This window comes from Somniosus microcephalus, chromosome 3, assembly GCF_052327205.1.
Source record: "Somniosus microcephalus isolate GS21.2 chromosome 3, FLI_Smic_1.0, whole genome shotgun sequence".
Lineage (NCBI taxonomy): Eukaryota > Metazoa > Chordata > Chondrichthyes > Squaliformes > Somniosidae > Somniosus > Somniosus microcephalus.
Genome location: NC_140989.1, coordinates 158,668,257 through 158,683,957, shown reverse-complemented (window position 1 = coordinate 158,683,957; position 15,701 = coordinate 158,668,257). Strand labels below are relative to the sequence as shown.

The 15,701-nt window shown below is 44.5% G+C and overlaps 1 protein-coding gene across 2 annotated transcripts in view; it reads left to right on the top strand.

Moving 5' to 3' along the window:
* The window catches only part of slc24a3 (solute carrier family 24 member 3), a 688,381-nt gene that overhangs the window by 617,315 nt on the left and 55,365 nt on the right, over nt 1-15,701 (top strand). For both annotated transcript variants that reach the window (XM_085981789.1, XM_085981787.1), the window contains exon 10: nt 11,570-11,706. In XM_085981789.1, the coding sequence (XP_085837915.1) occupies nt 11,570-11,706 (137 nt within the window). The remainder of the gene's footprint in view (nt 1-11,569; nt 11,707-15,701) is intronic.

Below are 15,701 nucleotides of genomic sequence, written 5' to 3'. Positions count from 1 at the left end.
AATGCACGTAGCATTCGTAACAAAATGAATGAGTTAACGGCACAAATAACTACATATGGGTATGATCTTGTGGCCATTACAGAAACATGGCTGCAGGGTGACCATTGTTAAGTCTGTGAATTATTAAGACACAGACTAATGAGTAACAATAAAAACAGGTCTTTACTGGTTGGAGGTAGGGACTATACGTAGGTCTTTACTTCATGCCCACAGGCGGGAACTGAGGGGAGATCAGTACCCACAGTACTATTTATACCCCTATGGCCAGGAGTGGTACTGCGTATCACTACGCCCTACAAGTAGTGCAGTCCTGTCCATAGGTTTAAAGTAGCACACATACTACATACACAACATTCCTCCCTTCTTAGCTTTACAGTCATCTCCCCATTTAACATAACGTAATAACATATATACATATATAACTTCAGGTTTACATAACAGAATAACATAGATACATAGATAATTTCATGTCAAAACAGATCACAGATTCAGTCTCTGCGGAAAACAGTTCACAGATTCAATCTCTGTGGAAAATAGTTCACAGATTCAGTCTCTGTGGTGTAGTCGGTTCACGTTGCTGGAGTGACTCATTCAATAGTCCTTCCATGGATTTAACAGCTTGAACTTCCGAACTGATTTGGCTCCGTTCGGAGGGACCACGTGTGTGATCTGGTAGGGGTGATAATGGTTCAGATGGTTATCATCTTCTGCTTCGTCTTTTCCTTTTCTGCTTCTTAGAGACTCTCTGGGCTCCCCTGTCAGCTGCCAGCTGTAGCGCCACCATCTCCCTATGTTCCTTAGACTTTAAGTGATTCATCCTGATTTCTGCACTTTGGGAGTTTTCATCACAAGCTGGGCAGACCAGGTCACTATAATATTCAGTGTCACTCAATAGGTCATGGTAATATTCGGTGTCGTCCTGATCTAGGCCAGCGAGAGGGTCTTCTATTTCCTCCATACCCAGCTGGGCGTTAGCCAGCTTTTGTTCCAAGTCCAGACATCTTTCCTGAAGAGACTTCTTCATGCGTACCTCTTCATCCAGCTTTTTCTGGGCTTTCAGCAAGTCGTTTACTAATGACCTCATTTGAGATTTTACTACTTCAACTTCTTTTGGAGATTGATTGATCGGACTATTCAATCCCTCTACCGTAGCAGCTGTTTCAGCGGTCTGTTGTTCTACGTTGACGTGAGTCAGCGTACTTTTGGCATCCAAGGGCTGCTCTGTTGCAGTCATCTCAGTCTGTGTTGCCACCTCAGCTCTTCCAATAACCTTTGAGAGCTCCGAACCCCTTTCGTTTGAATATTGAAGTTCGTGTTCAAGTTTTTCCCATTTCAGAGTACTGTCCTTCAGCATATGCAGGAGTTGGCTGACCGTTAACTCCTCTGACATCAGACGTTTTGTGTGCTCCTGCTCCATTTGCTCCAGCAGCTGCTTCTGTTGTCTTTCCAGATGTTCCCACTCTATATCAAAGAACTCTTTCGTCGCATTCATCTCTTGCTCAAAACGGCGAATCATTTGTTCTAATTGCTGTTGCAGTTTGAAATGGAGTTGAGTTCGAGCCCGGTGTCCCTCAGAAATGTGCATGTCAGTAGACTGGACAGACTCAGAATTCTCTATCTCAGTGGAATTCTTTGCTGAAACTTTGTCTTTTGCACACGGGTTGGTCTTACCATCATCAGTTCCAGAGTCTGGGTTGATTATGTTCACCGAGTTCTCACTCGTTATTGTTTGTAGGAAATGTCAGTCGATATTCATTTTCCTAATCCACTCCCGTCCTAGTAGTGGAGGACCTCCTTCAGATAGCACATATAAGTCCATTATTTGACTTTCTTCGCCCTTGTGGACCACTGTGACCTCAATTTTCCCGATGGGGTACACTCTTTGCCCCGTGTATGTTTTCAATATGAGCTCCGTATCCTGTAGGGGAATATGTTGGAATAACCTTCCATAATCTTTCTTATTTATGACCGTCAATGCCGACCCAGTGTCCAATTCCAGTTTTACTTGGACTCCTTCTATCTGAAGAGTGACCCAAATTGTCTGGAGGTCTGCACCCTTACCCACGTTCAGTACCCTTAAGCTAGCCAGTTCAATACTGCTTAAGCCAGCCAGTTCATTACTGCTAGCGTCTGAATCAGACTCCTGTTCGGCCACCTTGTGTACTTTTGCGTATTTTCCTTGCGGTGACTTCTTGTTGCTGGTCTTCTTCCCTGACCTGCATACTCTAGCTATGTGTCCAAGCCTACCACAAGTTCTACATTCTTGGTTTTTAAACCAACACTGGTTCTGATCATGCGTTGTCTTTCCACAACGATAACATTTGCCAGAACTCACACCCAATTTGTGTGCACTGAGCTCCGGTGACCGTAGCTGCATTACTGCCGTGCCTCTCGCTGCGGCTTCGTGTGCTGCTGCCATAGTGACCGCCTTCTCAAGCGTCAGCTCATTCTCCTCGAGCAGTCGCTTTTGTGTATCCTGTTTAAATAAACCACACACAAATTTGTCTCGTAGTGCATCTGTCAGTCCCGTTCCAAACTGGCAATATTTCGCTAATTTATGCAATTCCAGCAAATATTCAGCATTGCTTTCATGCTGTAGCTGCCTTCTGTCGTAAAATTTAAATCGTTCCGCTAGCATCAGCGGCGTGGGGTTTAGATGATCTTTCAGGACAGTAACAATCTCATCGAACGTCTTATCCGCCGGTTCATCTGGTGATAACAGGTGTTTCAATTGCCCGTATGTCTTCGCACCCATTAAATTTAATAATGTTAGTGCTTTATCAGCCTCATGAATTTTATTGGCCTTACAATAATTTTTAACTCGTTCAACATATATGGCCCAATCTTCGATGTCACTATCAAAGTTGCTAATATTCCCGTGTTTAGGCATTGTAGTACTTTATCAGATTTGCAATTTCTCAGATTTTTTTTTTTTTTTTACTGCTATCCAAGATGGCAGCTTCCCGCTCTTGCCGTCGTCCTCCGCCCACAAAATGGCGGTTTTCCCACGCTTGGCGGTCTTCACCCGCCCCCCGACGCCGTCTCCCTTCAGCCCCGAGTGCGGCCCTTATCTCCGCCGCGATCGATGGCCCGCGCTTTTCACCGCGGCTCTCGCGCCTTCAGTGTCTGCCGACGCTGCGCCTTTCAGCCCGAGTGCGGCCCTTATCAGGGATTGCGATCGATGGCCCTTATCTCCCGATCGCGATCGCCCTTGTACCTCCGACTTCCCCCAGCCCTGTCTTTGCAGCCAACGCTGCTCGGCTTACCCACCACCGAGGTTGAAAAAGAAGCTGCAGGATGTCTTCTGTCCTCCAGTTTTCAGTCGCTGATGGAGGCTTCAGGGTCCTAATGCCTGTCGCTTCCAGTGGGGTGGTGCGGTTTGAAACCTCTCTTCAACGTCCTGTCTGTGGACGAAGCCGCCGTGGAATAACTGCCGCAGGGTAAGAATCTGACTCGTCGCCAGTGTTAAGTCTGTTAATTATTTAGTTAATTAAGACACAGACTAATGAGTAACAATAAAAACAGGTCTTTACTGGTTGGAGGTAGGGACTATACGTAGGTCTTTACTTCATGCCCACAGGCGGGAACTGAGGGGAGGTCAGTACCCACAGTACTATTTATACCCCTATGGCCAGGAGTGGTACTGCGTATCACTACGCCCTACAAGTAGTGCAGTCCTGTCCATAGGTTTAAAGTAGCACACATATTACATACACAACAACCATGACTGGGAATTAAACATACCAGGTTATTTAACAATCAGGAAGGACAATCAGGAAGGGAGGGGAGGTGGGGTGGCTATGTTAATAAAGGAAGGAATCACTATAATACAGATAAATGATATTGGGTCAAAGGAGCAGGATAGTGAAACAGTTTGGGTGGAGATAAGGAATAATAAGGGGGAAAAAACACTAGTGGGCGTAGTCTATAGGCCTCCGAACAGTTGCAACTCTGTTGGACGGAGTATTAATCAGGAAATAGTTGAGGCTTGTAATAAGGGAACAGCTATAATTATGGGGGATTTTAACTATCATATTAACTGGACAAATCAAATTGGGCAGAGCAGCCTTGAGGATGAGTTCATTGAGTGTATTAGGGATGGGTTTCTTGAGCAGTATGTAACTGAACCGACCAGGGGGCAAGCAACCTTAGATTTGGTCCTGTGTAATGAGACAGGATTAATTAAAAATGTCCTAGTTAAGGATCCCCTTGGAATGAGTGACCATAACATGGTTGAATTCCATATTCAAGTAGAGGGTGAGAAGGTTGGATCTCAAACAAGCGTGCTGAGCTTGAATAAAGGAGACTATGAAGGTATGAGAGCGGAATTGATTAGAGTGGACTGGGAAAATAGATTAAAGTGTAAGACGGTACATGATAAGTGGTGTACATTTAAGGAGTTATTTTACAACTTCCAAAAAATATATATTCCACTGAGGAAAAAAGGGTGTAAAAGAAAAGATAGCCATCCGTGGCTAAGTAAAGTAATTAAGGATAGTATCCGACTAAAAACAAGGGCATATAAGGTAGCCAAATCTAGTGGGAGGATAGAAGATTGGGAAGTCTTTAAAAGACAGCAAAAAATAACTAAAAGATTGATTAAGAAAGGGAAGATAGATTATGAAAGTAAATTAGCAAAAAATATAAAAACAGATAGCAAAAGTTTCTATAGTTATATAAAAAGAAAAAGGGTGGCTAAAGTAAATGTTGGTCCCTTAGAGGATGAGACCGGGAAATTAATGGTGGGAAACATGGAGATGGCAAAAACGCTGAACAAATATTTTGTATCAGTCTTTACGGTAGAGGACACTAAGAATATCCCAACACTGGACAAACAGGGGGCTCTAGGGGGAGAGGAGCTAAATACGATTAAAATCACGAAGGAAGTGGTACTTGGTAAAATAATGGGACTCAAGCCGGATAAATCCCCTGGACCTGATGGCTTACATCCTAGGGACTTGAGGGAAGTGGCGGTAGGGATTGTGGATGCATTGGTAAAAAATTTCCAAAACTCCCTGGACTCAGCAAAGGTCCTGGCAGATTGGAAAACTGCTAATGTAACACCCTTATTTAAAAAGGGTAGTAGGCAGAAGGCTGGAAACTATAGACCTGTTAGCCTAACATCTGTGGTTGGTAAAATGTTAGAGTCCATTATTAAGGAGACAGTAATGGGACATTTGGATAAACATAATTTAACAGGACAAACTCAGCATGGTTTCATGAAGGGGAAGTCATGTTTGACAAATTTGCTTGAGTTCTTTGAGGAAGTAACATACAGGGTGGATAAAGGAGAACCAGTGGACGTAGTGTATTTAGACTTCCAAAAGGCATTTGACAAGGTGCCACACAAAAGATTATTGCTCAAGATAAAAAATCAAGGGATTGGGGGTAATATTCTGGTGTGGGTGGAGGATTGGCTCTCTAACAGAAAGCAGAGAGTTGGGATAAATGGTTCATTCTCAGACTGGCAATCAGTAACTAGTGGTGTTCTACAGGGGTCATTGCTGGGTCCCCAACTCTTTACAATCTATATTAATGATTTGGAGGAGGGGACCGAGTGTAACATATCAAAGTTTGCAGATGATACAAAGATGGGAGGGAAAGTAGTGAGTGAGGAGGACATAAACAACCTGCAACATGACATAGACAGGCTAAGTAAGTGGGCCGAGAGTTGGCAGATGGAATACAATACTGGAAAGTGTGAGGTTATGCACTTTGGCAGGAAAAATCATAGAGCAAGTTATTATCTTAATGGCAAGGAAGTGGAAAGTACTGTAGTACAAAGGGATCTGGGGTCCTGGTGCACGAAACTCAAAAAGTTAGTATGCAGGTGCAGCAAGTGATCAAGAAGGCCAATGGAATGTTGGCTTTTATTGCTAGGGGGATAGAATATAAAAACAGGGAGGTATTGCTGCAGTTATACAAGGTATTGGTGAGACCGCACCTGGAATACTGCATACAGTTTTGGTGTCCATACGTAAGAAAAGACATACTTGCTCTCGAGTCAGTACAAAGAAGGTTCACTCGGTTAATCCCGGGGATGAGGGGATGGACATATGAGGAGAGGTTGAGTAGATTGGGACTCTGCTCATTGGAGTTCAGAAGAATGAGAGGCAATCTTATTGAAACATATAAGATTGTGAAGGGGCTTGATCGGGTGGATGCGGTGAGGATGTTCCCAATGATGGGTGAAACTAGAACTAGGGGGCATAATCTTAAAATAAGGGGCTGCTCTTTCAAAACTGAGATGAGGAGAAGCTTCTTCACTCAGAGGGTGGTAGGTTTGTGGAATATGCTGCCCCAGAAAGCTGTGGAAGCTACATCATTAAATAAATTTAAAACAGAAATAGATAGTTTCGTAGAAGTAAAGGGAATTAAGGGTTACGGGGAGCGGGCAGGAAATTGGACATGAGTCTAGGTTCGGAATGGTCATGGCCCTGTGGGTAGTGGAGCGGGCCCAGGGGCCGTGTAGCCTGGTTCTGCTCCTACTTCTTGTGTTCTAATTCTGTGTTAGATTTCAGGAGATGGTTTTATTCCTGTTCCTGGCTGGGGTGGAGATCGCCTTTACAGAAGGTAAGTACTGTAGAAAATATAGGGACAGAGTGACCTCCTGGAAGAGTTTCGATCGCCTAGATGGGTCGGAGAGGAATTTCCCAGATTTTTTCTCCCAAATTAGCCATTGGGTTTTTATCTGGTTTTTCGCCTCTCCCGGGAGATCACATGGGTTCAGGTGGGATGGAGAGTGATAGAAGATTTGAGGTTAGGATCAGATCAGCCATGATCTTATTGAATGGTGGAGCAGGCTCGAGGGGCCGATTGGCCTACTCCTGCTCCTATTTCTTATGTTCTTATGTTCTTATGTTCTTATAAATTCCCCTGATTCTGACTGCAAGGGACCTACGCTTGACTTTACCAATCTTTTTCTCTTCACATATCTATAAAAGCTTTTAGTCAGTTTTTATGTTCCCTGCAAGCTTACTTTCATAACCTATTTTCCCCTTCTTAATTAATCCCTTTGTCCTCCTTAGCTGAATCCTAAACTGCTCCCAATCCTCAGGTTTGCTGCTTTTTTTGGCCAATTTATATGCCCTCTCTTTGGATCTTTGTTATCCCTAATTTCCCTTGTTAGCCACGGTTGAGTCACCTTTTTTGATTTATTTTTATGCCAAACTGGGATAAACAAATTCTGTAGTTCATCCATGTGATCTTTGAATGTTTGCCATTGCCTATCCACCGTCAACCCTTTGAGTGACATTACCCAATCAATCCTACCCAACTCGCGTCTCATACTATCATAGTTCCCTTTATTTAAATTCAGGACCTTAGTCTCTGAGTCAACTACTTCCCTCTCCATCTTAATGAAGAATTCGATCATATTATGATCACTCTGACCCAAGGGGCCTCGCACAACAAGATTACTAATTAATCCTTTCTCATTGCATAATACCCAGTCTAAGATGGCCTGATCCCTAGTTGGTTCCTCGACATATTGGTCCAGGAAACCATCCCGTATACACTCCAGGAATTCCTCCTCCACAGTATTGTTACTAATTTGGTTAGCCCAATCTATATGTAGATTAAAGTCACCCATGATGACTGCTGTGCCCTTATTGCATGCTTCTCTAATTTCCCTTTTAATGCCATCCCCAACCTCTGCATTACTGTTTGGGGGTCTATACACCACTCCCACTAATGTTTTCTGCCCTTTGGTATTTTTCAGTTCTACCCATACAGATTCCACATCATCAGAGCCAATATCTTTCCTTACAATTGTGTTAATCCCTTCTTTAACCAGCAATGCTACCCCACCTCCTTTTCCTTTTTGCCTATCTTTCCTGAATATTTAATACCCCTGGATGTTGAATTCCCAGCCTTGGTCCCCCTGGAGCCATGTTTCCGTAATTCCAATCATATCATATTCATTTACCCCTATTTGCGCGCTAATTCATCCACCTTATTACGAATGCTCCTTGCATTAAGACACAAAGCCTTCAGGCTTGTTTTTTTAACGCTCTTAGACCTTTTAGAATTATTATTTACTGTGGCCATGTTTGTTTTAAATCCTTGATTTCTCCGATTGCCACCTTTGTTATTCTCTTTCCTGTCTTTTGCTTCTATCCTTGTCTCCCTTTCCTTTGTCTCCCTGGTCAGGTTCCCAACCCCCTGCCATTTTAGTTTAAACCCTCCCCCACAGCACTAGCAAACACTCCCCCAAGGACATCGGTCCCGGTCCTGCCCAGGTGCAGACCGTCCGGTTTGTACTGGTACCACCTCCCCCAGAACCGGTTCCAATGTCCCAGGAATTTGAATCCCTCCCCCTTGCACCATTCCTCTAGCCACGTATTCATTTGAAGTATCCTTCTATTTCTACTCTGACTAGCACGTGGCACTGGTAGCAATCCTGAGATTACCTGAGATTATAATCACTAAGGAGATGGAATCGGTAAGATAATGGGACTAAAAGCGGATAAATCCCCTGGACCTGATGGCTTACATCCTAGGGTCTTGAGAGAAGTAGCGGTAGGGATTGTGGATGCATTAGTGGTCATTTTCCAAAACTCCCTGGATTCAGGAAAGGTCCCAGCAGATTGGAAAACCGCTAATGTTCTTATTTAAAAAGGGAAGTAGACAAAAGGCTGGAAACTATAGACCAGTTAGCCTAACATCTGTGGTTGGTAAAATGTTGGAGTCCATCATTAAGGAAGCAGTAACAGGGCATTTGGATAAGCATAATTTAATCGGACAGAGTCAACATGGTTTTATGAAGGGGAAGTCATGTTTGACAAATTTGCTCGAATTCTTTGAGGACGTAAACAGGGTGGATAAAGGGGAAACAGTGGATGTGGTGTATTTGGACTTCCAAAAGGCATTTGACAAGGTGCCACACAAAAGATTACTGCACAAGATAAAAAATCACAGGATTGGGGGTAATATACTGGCATGGGTGGAAGATTGGCTATCTAACAGAAAACAGAGAGTTGGGATAAATGGTTCATTCTCGGGTTGGCAATCAGTGACTAGTGGTGTTCCACAGGGGTCAGTGCTGGGACCCCAACTCTTTACAATCTATATTAACGATTTGGAGGAAGGGACCGAGTGCAACGTATCTAAGTTTGCCGACGATACAAAGATGGGAGGGAAAGCAGTAAGTGAGGAGGACATAAAAAACCTGCAAAAGGACATAGACAGGCTAAGTGAGTGGGCAGAAATTTGGCAGATGGAATATAATGTTGGAAAGTGTGAGGTTATGCACTTTGGCAGAAAAAATCATTATCTAAATGGAAAGAAACTGCAAAGTGCTACAGTACAAAGGGATCTGGGGGTCCTCGTGCATGAAACACAGAAGGTTAGTATGCAGGTACAGCAGGTGATCAGGAAGGCCAATGGAATTTTGGCTTTTATTGCAAGGGGGCTGGAGTATAAAAGCAGGGAAGTCTTGCTGCAGTTATACAGGGTACTGGTGAGGCCACACCTGGAATATTGCGTACAGTTTTGGTTTCCATATTTAAGAAAAGATATACTTGCTCTCGAGGCAGTTCAGAGAAGGTTCACTCAGTTGATTCCGGAGATGAGGGGGTTGACTTATGAGGAAAGGTTGAGTAGGTTGGGCCTCTACTCATTGGAATTCAGAAGAATGAGAGGCGATCTTATCGAAACATATAAGATTGTGAAGGGGCTTGATCGGGTGGATGCGGTGAGGATGTTTCCACTGATGGGTGAGACTAGAACTAGGGGGCATAATTTTAGAATAAGGGGCTGCCCTCTCAAAACTGAGATGAGGAGAAACTTCTTCACTCAGAGGGTAGTAAATCTATGGAATTTGCTACCTCAGAGAGCTGTGGAAGCTGCGACACTAAATAAATTTAAAACGGAGATAGACAGTTTCCTAGCTGATAAGGAAATTAGGGGTTACGGGGAGCAGGCAGGGAAGTGGACGTGAGTCTAGGTTCTGATCAGCCATGATCCTATTGAATGGCGGAGCAGGCCCGAGGGGCCGTATGGCCTACTCCTGCTCCTACTTCTTATGTTCTTATGAATAATCTTGGTCAACCAGAAGTCACCCCAGCTTGTTTTGTAGAGTGGAGTATTGGTTGGACAGTTGGTTGGTCACCATCTTCATAGCCACAAAGAGAAGAGAGAGGCCAGATGATCATGGCTTCATGCAGTAGATGTCAGAGCCCCCTTATTGCCTCTTTGGTACAGTGCACTCTTCTTTTATACATCTCCTCACTAAGGTCCTTATATGACCTGTGTTGCTTCACATAAGGGAATTGTAACAGCTGCCTCGTAAATTAGCATATTCTGCTGCTGATGTCACAAACAAGCTGAACATTGAGAGAGTGGATTCCTTTCCCTATTCACAGAGTTAGTGGACTTGTGCAATGGAGTACATAGGGCCGTATAGATGCAACCAATAAGCCCTTGGAGCTTTTTGCGAATTCTGCCCATTGTAGCACAGTCCTTCCATGCTGCATCCATGTCAGTCATCCGTGGAGTAAGAGATGAAATTGCTTGCTTGGGCAAACAAGGCATTGCTTTACACATCTATGGACAGTTGATTGACTTATGTTGTTGATGTTCCTAAGGACGACTTAAAATAATCTGAAGCACAAATATTAAGGGCATTTGTGGCCTTGACAGCCACTGGCAGTGCCACGCTAGCAGAATTTGGCTACAGATCTGCTTGGAGTATAATTCTGTCTGGGCATCGCATGTAACTCGCAGCCAGCACAGACACTGCTGCTTTGACACATGCAGGTATGGGCACTTCTGCCTGTCAATTCTGGTGTGGGTGTAGCACGGCTCTGGCACAGCAGAACCCACCTGATATCCTTCTGTTCAGCCTTCTCTTCCTCCAAAAAGCGTAGCTATGGGAAGAACCATTGTGTCATTGTTGGAGCCGATGGTGAGGGGGACAAAATGTAGGCGGCAGCACAATTACTACAAAGGCTCCTGAAAACCTAAGTGACAATAGGGGAAAATCAAAACAAAAAGAATAGAAAAATGGCCTGTCAATTTGTTGGACTCAGCTCAACATCCACTCCTGCTCCAAGATTTGCCAATAGGAAAGATTGCATTTTGCTAGTATGAAGATCACTATTTGTAACCTAGCTGAGACCCACAGTAAGTAGGTGGGCCACTTGGCCACAGCTTTGATATTATCTGCTATGGGATTGGGATGTGGGGTAGGAGCGAGTCACTGGTGACATCAGAGTGAGGGACAGGATTGCAGTTTGGGGCGGGACTCATATTGGGCCTGGTATTAAAGGCGAGGGCGGCATTGACTGCAACAGCATCTCAGCAACACGCTGTATAATGATCTACCCTGTAAGAGACGGGAACAATACTGTCCCATATCTTCTGAAGAAAGACTTATGTTTATATAATACCTAATGTTTCTCTGAAATGTTCCACAAGCTTCACAGCAATGAAATATGCATTTTACTTCATCGCAGGTATTATGGGAAACATGAATTTATTTGGTTTTATAATGTAAGCTTCTGACTTTAAAAGAATTAAATTAAAAATACTCTAATTTTTGCTAATGACTGCTCTTATGGGGGCCCAGATTCAACACCTCGATGCAGATTTTCTTCGAAAACAAATGGAAGAAGACTTCTGTGAACATGGCTAACGGGAATGCAAATAATACTGAAATGGATGACAACAGCAACTGTGATGCAACTGTGGTCTTACTGAAAAAAGGTAAGGACTAGGCTCCATGTATTGTAGATAGCCTGTCTTTAAAAGCCATGTAAATCAACATCTCATATTCGCATAGCGCACTTCACACAAAAGAGAGAATTAAATTAAAATACAAGGAGAGAGATGGAGGTGATGGAACTTAGATGTAAGAACAACCTACGAGAGGTTTTCAAGAGGCTTGTGAGGGCGGGGAGGGAGGCAGCAGAGAGGACTGGTCAGGGGACAATTCCGCAAGGCAGGAGCAGGACTGGCCTCAAATGGGGAAGGGAGGGGCATAGTACAGCAACAACTACTTGAATTTATATAGCGCCTTTAACATAGATTTCGCAAGACCCCTTTACAAAGGGAAAAATAGAAAGGAAGGAGTGACAAGCCATGGTGGGATTAATTAACCCAGGTAACTGAATGCTTGGTTCAAAAGGATGGTTTTTAAAGGTGGAAAGAGAAGTAGAAAGGGGCTTCAGGATGGAGCTCCAGAGAGCAGGGCGTAGGCAGCTGAGAGTTCGGCTGCCAATGGTGAGGCAAACAGAGAGGGGGTGCACAGAAAGCCAGAGTTGGAAAACCAGTGGGGGAGGAAGATTAAGGCAGAGGAAGATTGCAGAGTTAGGGTGGGGTGAGGCCATGGAGAGATTTAAAGATGAGCATGAGGTGCTCACATTCAGTCTGTTGGGAATCGGCGAGGATGGGGATGATGGGGGTGAGTGGTGCTTAGTGTGGAACTGAATACAAATGGCTGACTTTTGAATGAGATGGATTTATGAAAGGCAGAGAATTGGAGGCCAAGAGAAAATTGAAGAAATTGAGTCAGTGACGGAAGTGTGGATAAGGGCCTTGGCAATGCTGGTGTTGAGGGAAGGCCAGTGAAAGTAAGCCTTCTTGGTGACGAATAGGATGTGACATTTGAAACTCACCGGACACTATTTTTAGCATCCCGAAAAAGTTAGCGCCCCTGCGCTGTAAATTGAGTGGTAGTGCGCCATAAATCCGTATATTAAATCCGTGTGTTAATGGAGACACAGAATGCAGGAGTTGGTTTAACAAGTCTTTACTGAATGGAGACAATCTGGAAACTGAAACTACAGAAGCCTGCCAGGGCCTTTTATACAGGGATGGTCACTGCCGGTACTGCAGTCTGAGACCAGTTATTCCCTTAAAGGGACATACACAACAATTCCTCCCCTTTTAGATAAACAGTACATAACATTCATTTAACAACTAAATAATAACTAATTACAATTACAATTACGGTTGCTAGATACATTAGTTGAAGTTAAGCAATTATAAGTTCAGTCTTTGAGGAGGCTTCCTGATTCTGTCTGGATAACGCCTCTTTGGGATATCAGGTTCTTCTGGCAAGGTTGAGTCGGGATCAATGTCGTCATTTGGTTCGTCTGCTTCCAATATCACCGATTCTGCGGTAGATGCAATTGGTACTTCGGTTTCATCGCCAGGTGTATCAGATCGTGGTGTGGAGTTGAGGTTTTCCAGTGACTCTGGAATCTGGTCAGCATGGCGTCTTACAATGCTTCCTCCAACGTCCACGGTATACATTAGAGGTCCTTGCCGTGTACAGATCGTTCCTGGCTGCCATTTCTCTGTGTGGTAGTCCCGGGCCAAAACTGGTTGACCTATCTTAAAACTCCTGGTCGGCCTTTCATTCATATTCTGAAACTGCCTGTTCTCCACATCTCTTCTGATGTTTGGCTTAACCAAATCCAAGCGGCATCGTAGTCTTCGATTGAAGAACATCATGGCTGGAGTTTGGTTGGTAACCGCATGTGTCGCATTCCGGTAGGCAAACAAGAAGTTATCCACCTTGTGTTGTAGGGGTATATCTTCATTACACATTGCCTTGATAGCCTTCTTGAATGTTTGAACAAACCTCTCGGCCAATCCATTAGTGGCTGGATGATATGGGGCGGATGTGTAATGCTTAACGCCATTGTTCTTTAAGAACCTCCGGAACTCTTCAGACACAAACTGTGGTCCATTGTCAGAGCAAATCTGTTCAGGCAGCCCATTCCTGGCGAATATGGTTCGTAAGACTGTGATAGTTTTTTCTGTGGTGGTTGAGGACATTTTTATTACCTCTGGCCACTTTGAATGTGCATCCACCGCAATTGAAAACATCGAGTCCATAAAGGGACCAGCAAAATCAATGTGCACCCTTTGCCATGGAAATGAGGGCCACTCCCATGGATGTAGAGGGGCTTGTGGTGGGGCATTTTGGACCTTCTGGCATCCTGTACAGCTCTTGGTCATCTCTTCGATTTCTCTATCGATTCCCGGCCACCACACAAACGCTCTGGCTAAGTTATTCATTTTTACCCCTCTCAGATGACCCTCATGAAGCTCATTGAGCACTCTATCCTTCAATTTGGGTGGAATTACTACTCTGGATCCACACATCAAGGTTCCTCTACACACTGACAGCTGTTCTCTTCTCAGCGAGAATGCTGGCAGCAGTGGTTCGCCATGTGCTGGCCATCCCTTCACCATTAAATCATAGACCCAGGAGAGTGTCGGGTCATTTCGTGTTTCCTTTTCTATGTTTGCATTCGTCACAGGGAGACATTCGACAATAGTCGAGTGGAATAACTCCACTGGATCCACTGCCAGTTCTTCTTCCACCGTCGGCAACGGTAGGCGCGACAATCCATCAGCATTCCCATGCTGTTTAGTTCCTTTGTACTCGATGTCATATTGGTGTGCCCCTAGGAAACGGGACCACCTCTGTCGCCGTTGTGCCGTCATTATCGGTACGCCCTTCTGAGGGTTGAAAATGGAGACGAGAGGTTGATGATCAGTTAGTAGAGTAAATTTCTGACCGTGCAGGTAGTGATTGAACTTCTTCACCCCCGACACCAGGCTGAGGGCCTCTCTGTCAATCTGGGCGTAGTTACGCTCGGCTGAAGTTAACGAGCGTGACGCAAAAGCTGTCGGCCTCTCAGAACCATCAAGGAATTTATGTGACAGTACCGCCCCAATGCCGTAGGGAGACGCATCACACGCCAGTCTTATCGATAGTGATGGGTTGTAGTGAGCCAATACTTCTCTTGAAGTGATTAGGTCCTTACTCTTCTGAAAGGCCCGCTTACATTCATTGCTCCATTTCCATGCTACTCCCGTTCGTAGTAGGGCGTTCAGTGGATGCAGAATTGTGGACAAATTCGGCAAAAACTTATGGTAGTAATTCACCAATCCGAGGAATTACCTCAGTTGTGACACATTTTCAGGCGCTGGAGCCTTAACTACCGCTTCAATTTTGTCAGGGGACTTATGCAACCCCTCTTCATCAATCATGTGGCCACAATACGATATCTGTTCCTTAAAAAACTCGCACTTGGGGCGATTGGCTCGTAGCCCATGTTCACGTAGCCTAGTGAGCACCTGTTCTAGGCTGGCAAGGTGTTCACTGTCATCTTTACCTGTCACTAGGATGTCGTCCAAGTAACACTGAGTCCTCGGAATCCCTTGCAGGACTTGTTCCATCGCTCTTTGCCATATCGCCGGAGCTGATGCTACTCCGAATACCAGTCGATTATACTGGTAAAGACCTTTGTGAGTGTTTATCGTGAGATACTTCCTAGAGGATTCTTCAACCTCCATCTGCAAATATGCTTGCGCTAGGTCAATTTTTGTAAAACGCTTCCCTCCGGATAGTGAGGCGAAGATATCTTCTATCCTTGGAAGAGGATATTGTACTGTGTGAAGGACTGGGTCCACTGTCACCTTGAAGTCCCCACAGATGCGAACCTTCCTTGGCTCCTCAGACTTATTGTTTAATGTTTTCTTCATGACAGGAACGATGGGTGTCGCCCACTCGCTCCAGTCTACCTTAGATAACACGCCTGCATTCTCCAGATTCTCCAGCTCTGCCTCGACGGCTGGGCGAATTGCATATGGTACCGGTCTTGCTTTGAAAAACTTGGGAATTGCATTCTCCTCTATTTTTATCGAGGCGGTTACGCCTTTAAGAGTGCCCAGTTCTGTTG